At 39.8% G+C, this 20,013-nt stretch overlaps 1 protein-coding gene across 14 annotated transcripts in view; it reads left to right on the top strand.

Moving 5' to 3' along the window:
- cadpsb (Ca2+-dependent activator protein for secretion b) overlaps nucleotides 1–20,013 on the top strand; it is a 66,795-nt gene that overhangs the window by 11,714 nt on the left and 35,068 nt on the right. For all 14 annotated transcript variants that reach the window (XM_087176048.1, XM_023414274.1, XM_087176046.1 and 11 more), the window contains exons 2-6: nucleotides 4,806–4,919; nucleotides 7,009–7,341; nucleotides 16,248–16,328; nucleotides 16,616–16,849; nucleotides 18,311–18,432. In XM_087176048.1, coding sequence (XP_087032174.1) covers nucleotides 4,806–4,919; nucleotides 7,009–7,341; nucleotides 16,248–16,328; nucleotides 16,616–16,849; nucleotides 18,311–18,432 — 884 coding nt within the window. The remainder of the gene's footprint in view (nucleotides 1–4,805; nucleotides 4,920–7,008; nucleotides 7,342–16,247; nucleotides 16,329–16,615; nucleotides 16,850–18,310; nucleotides 18,433–20,013) is intronic.

Here is a 20,013-nt window from a genome sequence, read left to right on the forward strand (position 1 = left end):
CAGCAATGAAATAAAAGTATGCAGAACTGAAAGTCATAAATACTTAATACAGTTGAAGTGCGATTTGGTGAAGAGGTGGTAACATTTTACCTGGTTTACTGCTTTGTGTTGTGTTTCAGTGTCATCTCCCCATATGCGCACACACACACACACACACACACACACACACACACACACACACACACACACACACACACACACACACACTGCCAGTACTGCATCTCCTACATTTTATTCTAATATCTTCTATTAATTATATGTGATTTTAATGGAGGCCACTTTGTCCTTTGCCGCATGAATTACAGCAAGCGTTGCAACCAACAATTTTTTTCACTCTTGATTAATCTGCCAATTATCTTACAGATTAATCAATGAACTGTCAGAAGAAGATAGTGTTAAAGTACCATTATCTCCCAGATCCCAGCTTGATGATTTCAAATCACGTGCTCTATCCAACAAAAGCTGAAGCTGTTTAGTTTGATATTATAAAAACAAAGAAATCAACAGTCTCACATAGAGACTGGAAGCAGCGAATACTTGGAACTGTTTGAAATTTTATTGAAACGATTAACTGGTTATCAAAATAGTACTTTTCTGTCAATTGATTCATCACATAATAACTGTGATTACAGGTTGTCACTAACATACAATCAGACTGGTCAGAGCTCTAATCTGTCTGAAACAATTAGTCAATTAATTTATAGTCAGAAAATTATATAATATAAATATAAAATTATATTATAGTAACTATTTTGATGATTGACTTTTAAGACAAAGCACCACACAACTTCAAGTTTCAGCCTTTTCAGGTAGGGGAATTTGCTGCTCCTCTGTCATAGTGAACCAGCAATATTTGGATTCTTGATTTGACAAAATAAAACAATTATTTTGTTTAAAAACAATTTAAACAGTCGGTATACACCCGTGTTTGATTGTATTCAGAAAACTTACAGTATGTGTGACCTCAGGTCTAGACGCACAAGTGCTTGCTTTGCCCTAAAATATTAGTCAACTTATAGTTCAAGTCTGCTGTCAAAAGCCAAGCAGCCCTTCAACCGGAAACATTTCAGGCTTTGTATTCTACCTTTGCATATTATTCATACTAATTTCTCAAGTTTTTGTTTTTCTTTCTTTCTTTTTGAGTTGATTGTTGCTAATCACTTGCCAACATTTCAGTCTAAGTATGTATGCACACTTTGTCCTTTTTTAATTAAAATATTTACTTTATACAAAACTGCTACTTAGAATTATTGCTATTTCAGAATTTAATAATAAATGTATTCTCCTGAGACAAGGGAAGGACAATCTAATTAATTAATGCAAGTCTCCACATTATATACTTTATCATTATGTACAGAGTATATTATATACATATGCATTATATAACTTTGAACTACTTCATCATGTACGTTATGAGAAAAGACAATCCAAAGCAAGTTTATTGCGTATGCCAAGCTAAAACTAATGCAATCTAACAGTCCTGTAATAGATCATCCTCCCAGGAAGATTATAATGTTCACTTAGTCTTGAAACTGTTTCAGAGAGGCGTTGATTCAACGTAATGATCATTTTGGAGGCTGCAGTTTGTGGTGCCATTGAATTGATTTGCATTATATGGATAAGTATTTCTATTATTTTGTCCACCCTACTTATATCAGTGACGGTATGCTAAGTAGCAGAGATAAAGCATATAACGCAATACAGTTCGACAGCATGACAAACTAAATACTCCAAAATGATCATATAGTTGAAGTAGCACCTTTCTGAAGCTTCAATTACAATAAAAACTGAACATTATAAGCTTCATGAAAGTGGGATTTACTGCAGGACTGTTGTAGTAGACTGCATTATGTGTGCATAATAATATGCCAACTGAGTATATTTATCCTCATCCTATCACTTTCAGAAATGGACATGCAACCAAGGACAAGTATCTTGACTTCAGCCCCTGAGTGTCCCCACGGACCAGACTGATTTGCATACTGGTGTTAATATTAACATTTCTTGCCTCAGGATGTTCCTTGAACACCGTGGTCTATTAAAACATAGCAGGGATGTTCCACACATTCTCTTTAATCTCTCATCTTGCTTTTGCCAAGAAGAATAAACCTGAAACCTTGAAGGAGAAGCACAAGTATTGATCTCTGATGTTGATATGCCGTTATGTGTTGTAAGTGAATCTTTTATGCTTGGACATCGAGAGGTGTATCATGCTGAGATTCACTCTACCACAAGAATCATAAATTGCCTGAAAAAGATGAAAATACTTTGTGATACTTTGAGTTTGTGTTTGTATTATTTTAGGTAGGTAGGTCATCTCATTCTGAGCCTCCTATGTGTGAGTGTATACTATATGTGTGTGTATATTATATGCAACTATTCTTTCTTATTAGATGAAACTTGGGCATTTTTACTTTGGCTCTAATCGAGAAATCTTACATTACATGACCCTCATTTTCTGAACATTACTGTTGCATGGTTGCGATAATACGATGGACATGCAGATGGTGTTGAGATTGCCTCACAGGCACATGATATGTGGTACTTTTCCATCACACTCCTACACCAAAGTCTGTCACTTGCAGCATGAGGATGAACGCTTGCAGACACACACGTTACCAGCGGGTCCTTGTGCTCGTTTGATATGTACACCAGCTTGAACTGTAAGATTGAAGGCAGTTGTCAGAGGGAGATCGTCAGTCTATTGACTGTTGGGTTGCTGACTCTGTAACCATGTGTGAAATCAATCCAAGGACATGTAGACCTGAGTGAGGATCGAAAGTGAAACGAAGGGAGAGAAAACATCACATGTGCAACGCAATATATATCATGCTAACAAGCATACAGACGATGCTGACGAAGTTAACATGTTGATGGTATAATGTTCACAACGTTCACGATATTTGTTTTGCATTTTAGCATGCTAGCATTTGCTAATTACCATTAAACATATACCTCATGGTGACACAAGATGGAAGGTTGAATGAATGACAAAAACAAATCACGTGAAGGGGACATGAATGTTTGTATAAAATTTAATGGAGTGAGGATTTTTTTCACAAAAAATGCAAAATATCAACTCACTGGTGGCGCTTGAAGAACAGTTATATGATCACCAAAGTCTTTGGGATTCATTGTCTGGGACCCATGAATGTTTCTAAGATTTTTTTGGATATTTCTACAGATAAGTGAAAATTGTGACTAACTACTGGCACTACTGGTAACATGGTTGAAAAGGAGTATGATTTTGTACCTCTATTTTTTTGTCTTTTGTATTTAATTATGGCTGTCATGAATCATTTTGTCCCTGTTCACACAAAGTGTTATGTAAGGGAAGTTCAGTTGCAGCACTGGAATCTGACATGAGTGTGCTTTCACCTCTCATGTTTGGACAGGATATCAAAGTGCACCTGAGGCCTGGAAAGGGTCCAGTTGAGTGATATTACGGTGGCATCTCTTCTATTTGTGGATGATGTTGTCCTTTTGGCTTCATCGGACCATGACCTACAAAGTCCACTGGAGCGGTTTGCAGTTGAGTGTAATTTGGTCGGGTTGGTGGATTGCTCTGTTCAGGTTAGGGAGGGGGAGTATCCAAGTGGAAGATTTGAGGTACCTTGGGGTTTTTTTCACAAATGATGGTAAAAAGGATTGTAGGATTGACCAGCATTTAGCAGGCACCGGTTCCGTTAATGCAGGCTTTGTATCAGACTGTAAGTAGTAAAGACAGAGCTGAGGTGTATAGCAAAGCTTTCAGTTTAACCATCACAATGTCTGGGTAGCGACTGAAAGAAGGAGATTGTGGATACAGTCAGTTGAGATGATGTTCCTGGTATTACCCCACGTGATAGCATGAGGAGCTCAGAGATTTCAGAGGACCTTGTTATTGAGATGCTGCTCCTTGAGTGCAGCCAGTTGATGTGGTTTAGGCACTTGGTAAAAATTCCTCCTGGTCATCTACCTTCAGAGGTGCATGACTGTTTAAAGCCGGGCTCAGGCTACAGGTGTTTTTGGATGATGTATTCCCAATTCACCCCTCCTGACAGTCAGAAGAGAAATCTGGTGTGGGACCTTGGTTGGTATTGATGTTTGGCCCATATCATCTGGTAATGTGAGGGGTTTACAGATCCAGTTTTAAAACCTCCCGAACTGCTTGCAGACTCATTGGGGCCGCCTTTGATAATATCAGATAACTGATAGCTCAGATAGATAACTGAAATTAATAACAAATTAAGTTCTCACTGCAAATTACTACTAACATTACAGCAAGTAAGTTGTTGCACCACAGTCACCACACAATTTTGTTTACATCTGCCTCTCCATGAGATCACATGAGGTGGTGCATTGCTCCCTGATTGCTCCCTCTGGCACGTTATCCTTAATAATATCCCATGGTGTGTGATGCTCCATTATTTTCAAAATTTTGTAGTGTGTGCATATCTTAAATTAGAAAGAACGTTTGTGAAGTTTCTCTGTGCTGTGAACCTGATTTCAAAATTGGTTAGGATTATAAAACTCCTGTAGTCTGAGCCCATCTTAAAAGGGGATGCAAAGGTAGACATTTGGAAACACTGGAGGGATTACATCCCCCAGCTGGCCTCGCAGTACTTAGTGTTTCCCCAGGAGGAGCTGAAGGAAGTTTCTCAGGGAAAAGGATGTTTGGACTGCTCTGCTTACCCTGTGCCCAGAATAAGCCATTCAAAAATGGGTAGATATTACTACTGCTCAAACTAACGTGCTTCTTTTGACACATTTTCATATCATGGCTTTAACTCTGAGGTGCCCCCTGTTTGCTTTTGCTTCCACAGATTACCAAGCAGCAACTTCAGCAGACCAAGGATCGTTTCCAGGCTTTCCTCAATGGAGACACACAAATTGTGGCTGATGAAGCATTCATCAATGCTGTGCAGAGCTACTATGAGGTAGGAACTCGATATAACCATAGCAGCAAAAGTATAGTTAGAACCATTTTGTTGGGGGGACTTGATGCTTTAAAATTAGTCACTGAATGTGTTGTGCATGTACGTCATCCATATGTGTGCATTTCTGGCTTTTCAATCTATAAAAATGCAGCTGAAAATTCATAAACCATTAATATTGACAGCAATTTTGTGACATGTTATCCACAGTATACATTGTTGTATATGCATCATATTGTAGTCTGGACTGTAGCAGATTCAAAACAGGAAATGGCTGGCTTTCAGCCTAAAAAGTCCAAAAAGCACTAGACAGTCCTATTACTATTCAATGTCAAAATGCTTGTATTCAGTCGGCTGAGTGGTAAAATGGTGGCTGAAGCTTTTCACTGCGCAGATTATGAGTCAGACCATGTGGCTGACAGCCATCTTTTCCAACCTCACTATTCAATCTGCAGATGAAAAAGTCATTATCACCATGCATGCAGTACAAAAGGTGTAGCAGAAAGAGGGATATGTTAAAGGCCAAATTCATGATGGAAAAAACAAGCATAGTCATTATGATAAACTAAAGTATGAAATAGGAACCATCAGGACCACATATACAGACTGCCACAGAAGTTAATTACAAGATGACCTCTATCAAGTTTATGATATTTAATGTTAATGTGAAGTATACTATGCTTAAGCCTGGGTTTTCAAAATTAACAGCAGAAAGCTTTAACACACTGTATGTTTCCAGTTTTGTATGATGTTCACTCACATACTGCAAAGAAAGGCTTGACTGAAAGTGAGTGTGGAACAAAAATCTCATCCGACCATCACCAGTCTCTGACCAAACTCTAGGCAAATGCTTTATCAAGGGAGGAGCAGTTTGTGAAGATGCACTTATGATACATGTAAATATGACACAGCCCTGATTCCCATTCTCTCTTATGAGTCCTGTCACTTTCTCCTCTCATCTATATGAAATGAAGGGGGCCCTTACACCTGACAGTGAACCTATGTTTCTATTTAACAAAACCTATGATTGTGGCTGTTGAAACAATTATGTTTTAAAGTACTGTTTATAGATGCATTGTTGTAATGCTAATTATTATTGCACTTGCAAGAGGCCATGTATGATACCAGAATACTTAAACACCCTGGAAAATGTGCTGAATGATGATATAATCGGAAACACTTGAAATCAATATGGCTTACTTCTTGTTTTAAGAAATGTGTTTGCTAGAGTTACGTAAGACACTGATAATTGTGGAATGACTAAAACCTTTTTTTTCTTTGCCACCACAACATAATGTGTAACAGCAATATGAAAATGCTACATTAATGAGCACCTTGTCCGCAGTGTGTTAATCGCTCTAATTATATCTCAAAATATATGGTAAATTAATTAATGAAAAATATGCAAATTTTCTCATCAACTTAAAGTAGCATCTTTATTAAAACAGTGTACGCCACTGTCATTAGTGAAACTATTGATGATCATAGGTTGCTCTGTGTACTTCCCTAAATGCCGTGGTCTGAAACAAACCAACAGACCAACTTAAAATCTTATTACTTTCAGCTGCAAACCTTTGAACACGCAAACATACACCGAATGACAGGGAAGTACTGCAGTGTTTCAGTACAACAGTCATTGCTCTTTAGCCATAATAGACGCTAAGAACAAAATGTGACTGTCAGAGTGACAAAAACAGTCAGCTCTGATGGTTACTTCACTCGATGCTGTGACAATACAGCCTCGTCTGCCTCTGTCCCTGTCAGTCTGTCATTAGCAGGAGACAGAAAGTAGCCTTGGCAGTGTTGAGTCACAGCCTTACATACTGTATGTGCCTCAGATTGTTTTTATTCACCATCATCACAAAAACAGAATCTGTTGAAAGGTTTCCTTTTGCTGACAAAGGCAGATGGTTAGTTTGAGACTAAATATTACAGAAAAGCTTTTCACCACACCTACACATGTCAATGTACTAAAAATACGAGTCTGTTCAGAAGTCTTGATCTCATCATAACTCATCATTTAAAATAACAAGTGCTTCTTTTTTAGCTCTTAGATAACTGCAATTATTCCCATTGGTCTCTCACAATGTAGGTGTTCCTGAAGAGTGACCGTGTGGCTAAAATGGTCCAGAGTGGCGGCTTCTCGGCCAATGACTTCAGGGAAGTGTTCAAGAGGCACATCGAGAAGCGTGTACGCAGCCTGCCAGAGATTGACGGGCTGAGCAAGGAGACGGTGCTCAGCTCCTGGATGGCCAAGTTTGACACCATCTATCGTGGTGATGAGGATCCACGCAAGGCACAGCAACGCATGACTGCCAGCGCGGCCTCTGAGCTGATCCTCAGCAAGGACCAGCTGTATGAGATGTTCCAAAATATCCTTGGCATCAAAAAGTTTGAGCACCAGCTGCTTTACCAAGCCTGTCAGGTGAGTTTTTCCAGCCAACATGTGATACATCTCAGAGGGTTTATACACTTGGCCCAAATACTTGAGTGCTGGCCCACTAATGCTTCATTTTATCAACAGCCCAGTTAGGGTTGGGGTAGTGTTTTCACACATGCAATCTTTTCAAAGCATGGATGGATTTCCCAACAGTATACACTATCACTGACATTTGTGTCATAAATGCCATTTCCTATTTTCTACATATTTTCAAAATTAGATCCGTCCTTCAAATTTTTCGCATCACACTGTAACTTTCTGTTCTATACACCACAAAAGCCCCCGGCTTGTGCTGAAGATCATAAACTGTGGACCCTGGAGTTGGCCTGAAGTTGACCCCAGACCAACTTCTGAGGTTGACCTTTCAGTGGGTGCACTGATCTGATGCATTGGAACAGTATGACCACTCATACTGGCCTTATTGAGTGGATGGGGTAATTGCCATGATATGTTCAATTAAATACAGTTTCCTTGACAATGTCATTAGAAAATTAATCAGTTACATTAATACAATCAGTCAAACCCTGGCCTCATGTATCGGAATCAGTATCATTTGGTTCAGCACATCCCTGCTGTTTTTCTGAACTCCTTCACATATAAGAACAAATTTCACACTTCACCAAAACCAAATTCTTGTGAAAAAATGCTGCTGCTGAGGAAAAATTCTCCATTATGGCTGAGTGCAAAAACTCTTACAGTCACCAGGTTATCAATCTAAATATGTGAAAATAATGAGTTAACCGTGAGGTTACAGTTCTAATTTAGTAGTTTATAATGCTTACTCTTTGATTCATTAGCATTAAACATGTAATTGTTATCTATGGAACTGAATGTACAGTATTTTAAAAGTATCTCCTCGAGATACATCTCATACAAGGCCAGCAATACTTATTTTGAAGGGGAGGTATATTGAAATTGCATGTGGATAATAGAAGACACCGACATGCTTATGTCAGACATAACTCTCTTTCCCTTGCTGTCTTCACGGCTTTACTGCTCTTTATGCAAACACAGAAAGCAGCACTAATATATTCTTTCTTCAGGAGCTTGATTAAAAGTCTTATCACGGCAGGATTTGGAGGACGCCTCTGACACATTTACATTTGCTCATCATTTAACGCATAAAAAACACACTTCTCCATTTCATTTAAATCAAGTGGACACACCTCTTGGTCAATGAGTTTAAAACGTTCAATTTCTTTGGAACAGGTGTCATCCTTCTTTCGACAATTTCTAATGTATAAATCTGTCGGATGGCATGAGGTGCTGTTAAACAAATTAGATGATTCAGAATTGTTCAAATGTCTCTGTTGGCAAAGATCAATAAGGGCTCTGTTCTGTGGAGTGTTCATTAGTTAATTCCACTAATGCTGAGGTGCAATACATCGCCATAGCCTCCAAATCCAGTGTGCATTATTCCTTCCAAGCCTTTGAAGATGCTTAACCTAGTTTTTTAATGTGCAAGCAGCAAAGCTGTTAGTTTAGGGTCAGAAATCTGGATGCAGAACATAATAGCATTTCCGTGAACAAAACCCACACTGAGCAATACAGAGCTGCTGAATAACATTGAACAATACACTATTATGAAGACATACATGCAGCAGAGATGTGCATATACAGTGTCATGCTGTGATTCAATATTAGTTTTTGACAATTATAGGTAGGCGTCAATGGCACATACTATACTTCCATTTTTCTCCTGCTGCTTTTCCAGCTGTGCTTGGAGTTTTCTCGCTCTTGTCAGTTGCTGTTGTAATGAATATATCAAACCATACTAATGGTGACTTTGAGCATCTCCTCAGTAAGCAACCAGTCGCCGTATATTGCCCTCTACTAAATGATAAAATCCTCACTAAAAAGGAGACATGGCAATCCAGTCGGCATGGCTCTAGGCTGCTGGGATTTGATGAAAGGTTTTCATGGACTGGCTGGGATTCAGAGGCCATCTTTTCTTTTTTTAGTTGTTATCATTGGGGATTTCCGCTTTTTGCAGTTACATCCAAACAGTAGAAAGGAAGCATTGGTCTATTTCTGTCTCATGCTGAAGTAAGAGCAGCCTCTGAAAATGACTAACAGACTGATTAGACTGGTACGGCCAGCGGCTGCACCAGCCAGACTCTGAGCATGCTCCGCTCCCTGATGGCTGCACAGTTATTTAGGTGTGGTGACAGCAAGCATGACTAAACAAATGAAAGAAAATGTGTTTGGTGTCTTCTCTGCAAAACCATAATTGGTTTAACTATATTAATAGAACTTTGTGTTGACTTTTCATGTTGCTTATTATATTTCCTACAATAAAACAGACTTTTGTTTTAGGATGTGGTGTGGCTCACAGTTTGTTTTAGTTTAAGTAAAAATGCCTTTGCTATGAGCACATTTATCTGAAAGTACAGGTACATGCTTGACAAAAACACACCCAGTTGCAACCATGTATTGGGGACAAAGTAGGCTATTACTTTACCACCAGCGGTGCATTAAAGAACGTTTGGCCACTAGTGGGCAGAAATGCAAAAGTCACCGCCATGTCACCGGCTTGTTCGGGCTGTTAGCTAACTGCTAGCTACTTTCACATTCTGCAGACAAGAAGCAGCAACATTTGCCTTAATTCAGATTCGTGCCTACAGCGACAAGACAAATCTAAGTAATAGTGAGTCTTCTTTTAGCTCTTATATGGTCTCCGCCAACTCTGATACACTTCAGCACTTGGTACGTCACTGCGTGATTCGGTCAGACAACGACTTCCTACGTAAACCTGACGAACAAAATGCTGTGTGTTTTTTTTAGCACCTGTAATGAAGCAGCAGGTTACCGGATGTTTATTTGATTTTCAAAATTGTTTGTAATCTGGCCAGAAGTACAAAATGTTTGGCCAGGGCAAAACCAACATTTTTATTTACAGTATATGGTTTAAACTCTTCTTCTTCGCTGGAAATATTTGACTTACTCAAACATTTGCGTTAACGCTGCATTCACGGGACGTTAGGAAAAAAAAAAAAAACACTGCTACTTGAATGTGAACGCCGTAAATTGTTGGCATCTTCAATTACAGCTCACAAAACTACAACATTTTGAGATATAATCTGCTGTTGGATAACAGGTAAAAATATAACATTTGTATTTTTTCACTGAGGTTTGCTGTTGGGAATGCTATGTAACCGAATAACCGAGGACGATGTACCAAGTGCTGAGCTCACAAATGTGGTTAGTTTTCTTAACTGGTTTTCTGTTTACTGCTGCCCGCAGGAAGTTGATGAACCAGACACAAGACCAAAACAATGACCTTAAAAAGCGTCAAAGCTGTGCAGAACTGCAGATTTGGTGTCAGTGCCCTGTAATCTTTTCATTATGAGCCATTCTTTCACTTTATACAGTCATTTATCAGTGTTAACATAAAAAAGGGATACATTTGGGTTTTATAAGCTTTAGTGAAATTACCTGGTTAAAATTTAATATTTGCTTCCTGTGATATGAAAATTTTTGGCTGTGTGTATCTGGGTGTAGGGCTTATTATTGAATAATTTGATAATTTGATATGATAATTTGATTTTTCCTGGATTCATTAATTATTTAGTGTAAAATTTATTAAAGATATTTTCAGAATCCATTATTTTCTATTGGATATAATACATATTAAGATTGTTTTTTTTTCTAAATAACAGTCAAAAACATAATTTTATTAATTTCATTATGAGACATGCAGAAACAATTAGATGAGTGATTAAATTTCCATTTATTGACTAATCAATTAATTGACAATCATTTCAGCTCCAGGAATGTTAACATCGCTTACAGTTTCTCACGTTGAAGTTTTAAATCATTGATATTTATTCACACCAATGGATTCACACAAACTAAAATTATTCCCTAATCTCAAGTGGCTGATTAAATTACCTAATGCTGGAAGTCAAAGTAAGGCACAGGCACATCAGAATGAGACTTTTCCCCCAAAGAGTCATCATGGCCTGTGGGCTTGCCAGACTGACAGACCATACTCAAATCAGCTTTTCCTCTTACAGGCTTTGAAGGAGGTCCCCCCACCCCCCATTCCTCTTTAATTTGTCTTGTCAGCAACTGTTAGTTGGGAAATGAGGCCTAAGCTCTTCCTGGTTTAGCCTGTAGCTGATATAATTGTGTAATGGAGCTTCTTCACTGCACACAGAATTGGGAGAGGATGAAAGCATTTGCTGTGCCTACCCAGCCACCTCTAAACTGAAAAATCAGTGGTGCTGAAATGCAGGGTGAAGGTTGACTGCACCCGCGTGGTTTGGAATCTGTGAAATGTTTATTATAAGGGAAAAAAAGTGCAAGTTTGTCCTTGATAAGGGATGTCATAACTCAACTATACTACAAAAAAAGTTCCTGTGATACCATAAAATCACATTTTCTTTTGCCAATGACCAGGGATTATTTGAATTTGTCTCTTGTAATGTTACAAATCAACTTGTTTTAAAAATGTTTCTTTAATCCTGTAGTAACTGATTTTGGCTTTAGGTTAGCGTAATGTTCTAGCAAACAGATGCCTGTATATACAGACAGTGGCCAAGGAGCAGCATTAATATTTATTAGGAGTTGAATTTCAGGTGACTTGACGAACTTAAATCCAATATTCACTCTCTTTTTTATCTGTGTTTTGGTTTGTACCAGCTCCTGAGGGAAATATCTGGTTCTTTAGCTGGTAGACGCTCCACTGTGTTCAGCTGGTTGCTCACTTATAGACCTATGTTTGGTGCTGAACAGGTTGTTGCATGCTAGTGAGGGCGAACAAAAGGTTTGTGGCCATAAAACCAAAACTTTGAGCTGAAAGACACCAAAACGCTGTGTAGAGCTGAAGGGAACTGTGACGTTAGGTGATGGTTTTCCCCTATGAGTGACCCTGTCGCATTACACAGTAATCTAATATAGATTAACTGATTTGCACAGCTTTAACTAAGATCAAAAGATGACATAAACCAAATCTCTGCTCTAGTCTGAAAAAAATAATTCTCTTGATTGTAAGTTCATCAAGATGTTAGAAGTTGAGGTGGAGATTTTTGTACAATGTAAACTCATGAGCAAATTCTCTAATTAGCATGCCTTGCATGTTGCTACACTCACAAAAGAGAAGCTTTTCCTCACACTGCGCACTTTTTTTTAACACAAACACACACATACAGTCACAAACAGCAAGTCTAAATATAGACCAGCTGCTTCGACTCCTCCAGGTCCCATCCAGCTCAGATGTAGCCCTGCCCGCCCCGTCTTTGTTCTCTACAAGAATCCGCCCCTGGCTGGGTGTGCTGTCTGCTGCTAATGTCCCAGCATCCACCTGGGAATCTGTCATCAGCTGGGCTGTTAACTACCAGCCTGCTTCTGCTCCGTCACCTTTAACCTGCTGTCAGCTTGGCTAACACTGAGGCAGTGTCACCTTTATTTAGCTGCAGTGCTCCTGTCAGCTTCAGTAACGCAGAGAGAAACTTACCTTTTAGCCAGTCTTATTTTATATGAGATGCCTGTCCACCTATATCGTGCCTGTGGGCCATTGACAACAGTGACCTTTCAGTAGTGGTAGGCCTGTTAAGATTGGGGTGCTGTGGGGCTCAGTAGGGGGTGGCTGTTAGTTCACACATACACTGACCTCCAGCTTTACTTCCTCCCACAACCAGGACGGTCTTTGCTTTTCACTCCTGTCAAGGCAGAGTTGGGAGTAATGGAAGAAACCGGCCCCATCCCCCTTCACATTACATGCTTCAGAGTCACTCCTATCATGTTAGCCATTTTGCAGACGAGCTGCAATCTGCACATAGTCACAATGAGCAGTATTAGCAGCTGCTGCCGCTGCAGTGTTAAATTGCAGTTCTGAAGTGTTGCTGAGGATTTTGCAGTTTTGAGAATTTGCCTGGACACATGGATTTATGTCTATTGTGTTTTTTTTGTATATAGATGAGACCTTAGAAGTGCAGTGTCAAACACTGACAGGTCAAGCTGCTGGATTTTCCAGGCATGGCACTGACAGTTCTTTTGGGATTGCTGGCACCGCAGTCCAATATTGCCCAGAGCTCTGAGTGTTTTGACACACAGCACGGGATCGGCGGCAGCAGCAGGGGAGAAGCAGTCGTTCGCGCACAGCTCAGGCAGAAAGGCAATCAGTATCAGCCACAATTATGGATGTGGATGAGTCTAGTTTTCTGCTTTCGGACATGGCAATGGAAAAAAAAAAGAAAAGAAAGAAAACTCCTGCTTGTGAGACTTCCCACCACAGGATGCCCACCACTGCTAAAGTGTCACTGCGTGGCAGCACAGCACTGAGTACTACTGTGCTGCATTTCTGCTGCAGCTGGTGGCAAAGTCTGATTATGTGCTCTACTAAACAGGAACTCTGGGTTATGTAGCAGGGTGGCTGTTCAGTGGCCGGCACTGGTAACACACTAGACTTGACAGTTCACACTAACTGTCCTCAATTTAGGAAGCCATCTGGTCGATATCATTTCATAATGTGCACATCAGTAAACGATTACAGAAATTGGCGATGCCGGAAGAATCCATATCAGAAAAAGATCTGGATTTAAGACAACAACGATTTTAACGATAAAAAAACGATTCCCTAATGCTTCTATGACCAAGAGGTTCATTATTCCTATGAGACTTAAAACAGTAGTCTTTACTGTTTTTAAGTTCATCAATGTGCAGATTATTCTCTTCCCTGCTTCATGTCCTCTCTGCTACTTGATCTCAGGCCGAGCTGAGCAGCGCCTCTAAGTTTTGCCCCCACTCCCCTACTGTTGATGGCTGCGCCGTGACTTCTGTTCATTCTCTCCTAAAAAGGAAAGGCTGTGAATCAATATGATAAAGCCTGAAAAACAAGACCCGTTAATGTAATAGGAGTGGGCGAAATACCACGAGGCACAGAGAGGTCAGCTCCGGTACGCGTCACAGCAGCAGGAGACCAGAGGAGTTTAATGCACTGTATCACAGACAGAATCAGGTGCTCCGTTGGAGAGACTATGCAGCGATGTAGAAAGTGCTCTCTTGTTAGTGATAAAATAAAAATTAAAACAAGTCTTCCCAGGCACATCATGCTTTGTCTGTCCTGATGAAGACTATTTTGACCTAATTAGGGTTCTATCTCAGGCTGTGTCCAGGTTCCTAATATGTCCATCACTGATACTAAATATACAAAACAACAATACCATCGTTGAAAAAATTATTTTACAAAGTGCAAATAATGAAATTTACAAAAGAAATATAAATGATTTGCTTCCACTTTGTATAAAAATGATTTACCCACTAATGGGCAAAAAAAGAAAGCCTGTATTTTGTCTCATTGAAACTCACATTGGTCTTTATTTCACTTTGTCTGCATTCTCAAAGTTAGAGTAGTACAAACTGTGCTAGTATATGTTTCAGTTCAGATGTACTCCTTTTACAAACTGACAAATTTTATTCCAAATATTCACACACACACACACACACACACACACACACACACACACACACACACACACACACACACACAAACTGAAATATGTGCTCCACAAAAACTACAGCATCATATTTTACCCTGGTTTTGAAGATATGTGTAAACCTCAAGGATTTTGCAATATAACAACACCAGGGTGAGGCGAGGTTGACTAAATTTTTCACTAAGAACTCATACAACACAGAAAGGTTTGCGACTCCCCAGGTACAACTGTGCTGCAGCTACGTCTCAATTAGTCCCACGTCCTCATAGAGGAAAAGGTGTTGACTGATGAGTCACGGCATCACATTTGACAAGAATTAGGCGTTTTGGCTGAGAGAATAACTGTGCAGCATACAGATGCAGAGAGCAAGAAAGAGACATCAGCCCTCTCTTCTATTTCCTCGTGTCAGCTAATATAAAACTCTCATTCATTATTGATGTGAGAGAGCCATGAATTTCTCATGGCTTTTCATTACTCCAGGGCAAAAACTGGGCTAACAGATGTCAGGCATCTTTCGCCCGGAGCTGATATTGTCCACTGCAAAACTATTTGGAATAGTTCATTCAAGTCTAACCTTTCTTTATCACTTTGGATGCATTTCATCGTCTTAATTACAGATGTGATCCCTATTTTTTACTGCCTCTCTCTCAGCCTGACCATTTCAGAGAGCTGAATTTTTCATTCTGCTGATTGAAATCAACAAGAAAAAGGAAAAAATATCCAAACACTCAACACTTCCAGAAAGACCTACTCCACAAACAGTGGTCCATTCATGGTCTCTATGGTGATGGCAGCATGGTTCCTGTGAGGCAGTGATGGATTTCTTTTGATTTTGATCTATTCATGTGTGCTGCCTTACCATGCTGCTATGATTGCAGCCAGTTAGAACAAACTGGAGCTCTAATTAGCCTTTTTATGCCCTGATATACCAGTCATCATCATTACCAGTCTGCTCGAGCACCTTTCGGACTGCATTGCTTTTGTCACCAAAATGTTTTGCTTATGTCCTTGAGGTTTAAGCTTGCAGTCTTCACTGCATTAGCAGATGCATTTCTACGCTTCTTTGCATGTTACCGCCACCAACACTTGATCGGCTGAATAGTGTGAAACCAGTGTCAGGGCAAACATTGGGTCACCTTCATCTGTCACGTATGTATGTCGTTGTCTAAGATACAGACAAAACTGGAACCCGATCTTAAAAACATTGCTCGATAATGCCTCTTGTGGTCAGTAACCTCATTATTTTTCATGCACGAAATGGTTGCCCATCCATAACTCACTCTTTCAACATTTTGCCACTGTAGCAGAGATCTGAGACTCTTTTGTTTGGATTTCTCATCTTTCATGGTGAGATAAATGAAGCTGGGAGATGGAGGTGACCTTTGACACTGGCCTCTGGCTGTATTAAAGCACTGTGACCTCACTGACCTTCTCCTCTCTGTTTATCAATAGCTGGACAACCTGGATGAGCAGGCCGCGCAGATCAGAAGAGAGCTGGATGGTCGTCTTCAGATGGCAGACCAGATTGCCAGGGTGAGTCAGACTCTGCGGGGGGACTCCGATTGTTATTAATATGCTTTGTTACATATTTAATATGTCGTTAATATGGTGTAACATCATGGTGTGCGCATCATGGTGTGCGCTGCCAGCCACAAAGGAAAGCATGGGAGTATTTCATAGAATATATATTTATATAATATTTATCCATATTATATTAATCCATAATCTGAAGAAGTCTGCGCTCATGCTGCTTTTGAGATTTTGTTCCTTTTCATGAAGGATATGGTTCTATGCTGAGTCGTTTCTGCTTTTGTCAACAGGGTGGTAAGTTCCCCAAATTTGTGTCTAAAGAGATGGAGGCCATGTACATCGAGGAGCTCAAGTCTTCAGTGAATCAGCTGATGGCCAATCTGGAGAGCATGCCCGTGTCGAAGGGTGGAGAGTTTAAGCTCCAGAAGCTGAAACGTGGACACAATACCTCCATCATCGACATGGGCCAGGAGGACGAGAACACACTGTCCAAGTCCGATGTGGTTCTGTCCTTCACTTTGGAGGTACCCTGCATGAGTGGATAGATTGTATACAGTAATTGGGTGTGTGCAGTAACTACATTGCATTACAAAGTTTAAAGCATTCTGACATATTTCTCAGGATTTCTAACTTTATCCAAATGGAGCAAACATTATCCTATTAGACTATCTAAACTCATACATCAGAGCTGTCATCGACTACTTGTCTGCTCCAGACTATGTATAGAAACAGATAGCAGACCTGTTCAGGGGGTTGAACAGACGGTATGTGAAGAACAGGCTGACACACACACACACGCACGCACACACACGCACACACACGCACACACGCACACACACACACACACACACACACACACACACACACACACACAAATCCATTTACCTGCTCTTTAACAGGGAACGTGAGTCATCCTGTTATCAGCTTGTCTGAGATGAGCTATCACCACAGAACAGGGAGAAATCACACCTCATTCCTTATGATGTGCTGCTATTTCAGAATCAGGAAGTACATAATGTACAAAGAATGTGACACCGTTCTTCTGCTCCTTAACACGCAAGTCGTGCACACAAGTACAGATTTTGAACGCTGAAATTATTTGCAGAATAGTTGTAATTTGTGTGAGGTGCCAATTCCGCTGAGTTTTGGTGAAGCCTAATTTTCAAGTCTGTTTAGTTTCCAACTGATTGGCCGCAGCAGCTACCAGAAATCCCTCGGCAGCAGACCAGGAAACCTTTAGAGAATATAGTTGGAATCAGCTTTATGTTAGAATAAGTCATTCACCATTTATCATTTTTTATTAGTTTCATGATGTTGATGCATGATGATGCCATACACACAAACCTAACAATTGTGGATGTTTTGAATCTCCTTTAACTCATCCACTCAATAGTCCTTCATTTACATGAAATTTCACTATCATGATGTTTTTATTTACAGGTGCAAATATAGAATGGATCTGTAGGACGGCTGGACTGATAATATATTAACAGCGACAGTCAAATTAAATACATTGGCACCATGAAGACAACAGTAGATCTGGTGCATGCTCTCATTGAAAGTGGATGCATTGTCCTGACAGCACATATTTCTGTCTTTGGTTGTCCTGCTAGGAATTTACAGTCACAATATAACAGCTACCCCTGCCAGTGTTTGTACTGTATTCACTGTGTGATTAAAGACTGCATATAAGATTTGATGTGGTAGATTATGTCTACAAGCAGCTTTGATGATAGAGAGTTCAGGTCCATAGGAATGATGACTGCAAATTTCATGGGCTGTTCTATTAGAAATGTTTGTAATATGACGGCACCAGCGACAAGTGTAAATAGCGACTGAGGCTGGGATAGTATGTTTCAAATTTCTATCAAGCAGGAAGGATTTACCGCCTGCACACCTGCTGTCAACTTTTTCCTCTATGACCTCTTTCGAGAGATGAATCACTCCTCCTCTACAACCTTCACTGAGGTGTCTGTGCTTCCCAGGTGGTGATTATGGAAGTGCAGGGGCTGAAGTCTCTGGCTCCGAACAGGATTGTCTACTGCACCATGGAGGTGGAGGGAGGCGAGAAACTCCAAACCGACCAAGCAGAAGCATCCAAGCCAACGTAAGGGCCTAAGAATGCATGTGTACACACTCATGCACACTTATTTTCCATGTTTTTGTATGATTGAAAGCTATTTTCCACACTGCATTGTTAGTAGAATTGATAATCTACCATGCTTTAAAGTTAACCTAGCTTCCAAGACTGATGGAAAAACCAACAAACCAAAACTAGTGATCCTTACTTTGAACACAATACACATGCATGTGACATGACTTTATTCCTGTTGTTTGGATGAATAGGATATTATTAACTCTGTTTTACAATCACCTACATTCAGTTTAGTATCTGATACCAGGTAGGAAATATTCAGACAAGTTTGAAGTGAATACAAACTGGTTTGGTTTCAGGGTAATTCTTTTGTAATGCAGAAGAGCAACATACACAGATGTTTTGGCTGATGTCTTCCCTGTGTACAGACATGGCATATTTGACTTTCAGTGTATCAGAACATATTGTATATATTTCCTTACATAATGCATAATGTTTTGTATATTCACAGTCATTCCACTACTGGCAGTAACAGTCAGGCACTAAGCATTTTTAATCATTTATTTTATCCAAAGGGTTATTTCAATAATTTTAATTATCTTTCCAATAACTTAACTCTGTTATTTTTAAGCCTGTGCAGCTAAGATTCTGCCCCATTCCTTTATTGATCTTGGTGCCTCCTGTGATTTGTAAAATTTGCTCACAAGAAAATACTCTTGAAACTTATTTCAAGCCTACGCTGCCAAATTCTTCTGCTTCTCAGTGGGTTCTTGGCTGTAGAAAGACATTTCCAGCGCTTCTGCTGGTGTTTTTTGATTTGTCATTCCCTCTCCAAGGCACTTTGCATGTGAGACACTGTGTTTAAAAAGAAATGGGACTGTGCAGTTGAGCAAAACTTCAATTTGCTTCTTTGAACTCTATCAATTGTTTGGCCCACAGCAGCAGATTCTGCTCTTATAGTCGCACAAATTATACCTGTTCCTGAATTGCCTTCTAAAGAAATATAAGTTTAATAAGAACTTGGGGGTGTGGTGAGTCTTAACAGCAAATCCCTGACCCTGTGGGAAAACAAAACCCCTGACTGTCTGTACTTTGTTAAAGCTGCTTGAGTCATTCATGATTCACAGCTTGGAGATTTCTGACTCAGCCGATCAAGGTGTGGAGATTCAGTGTAATCCAGAGTATATTAATATAAAATGGCGTGGTTCTTTATATTACTTCCTTCCTTTGCACGTCCCAACAGTTTGCATGTATCCTAAAATACTTTGTTACCTCTTTTCTCGTTATGCCAGTTCATTAGACCCCATTTATAACAATGATGGTGTCCCATTGAAGGAAAATATATCTTCTACCAAACACATCTACCTTTTTTCAGTGTTGCACAGCACAACATACAAGAGAAAATGTCCATGAAACATTCATGCAAATTTGAGCTATTTTAAGGCCCAGATGTCTTCCTCTGATCTCCCTAATTCAAGAGCCATTTTATGAAGAAGAGAGTGTGAGAGAGATGGAAGGACATGAATGAGAGAAGGGATTAGAGGGGAGAACAAGGCGAGGGTAGTGTGTGTGTGTGTGTGTGTGTGTGTGGGG

Source organism: Seriola lalandi, unplaced genomic scaffold (genome assembly GCF_002814215.2).
Source record: "Seriola lalandi dorsalis isolate HSWRI2012SDOR001 ecotype SW California unplaced genomic scaffold, Sedor1 jcf7180002054522, whole genome shotgun sequence".
NCBI classification, from domain to species: domain Eukaryota; kingdom Metazoa; phylum Chordata; class Actinopteri; order Carangiformes; family Carangidae; genus Seriola; species Seriola lalandi.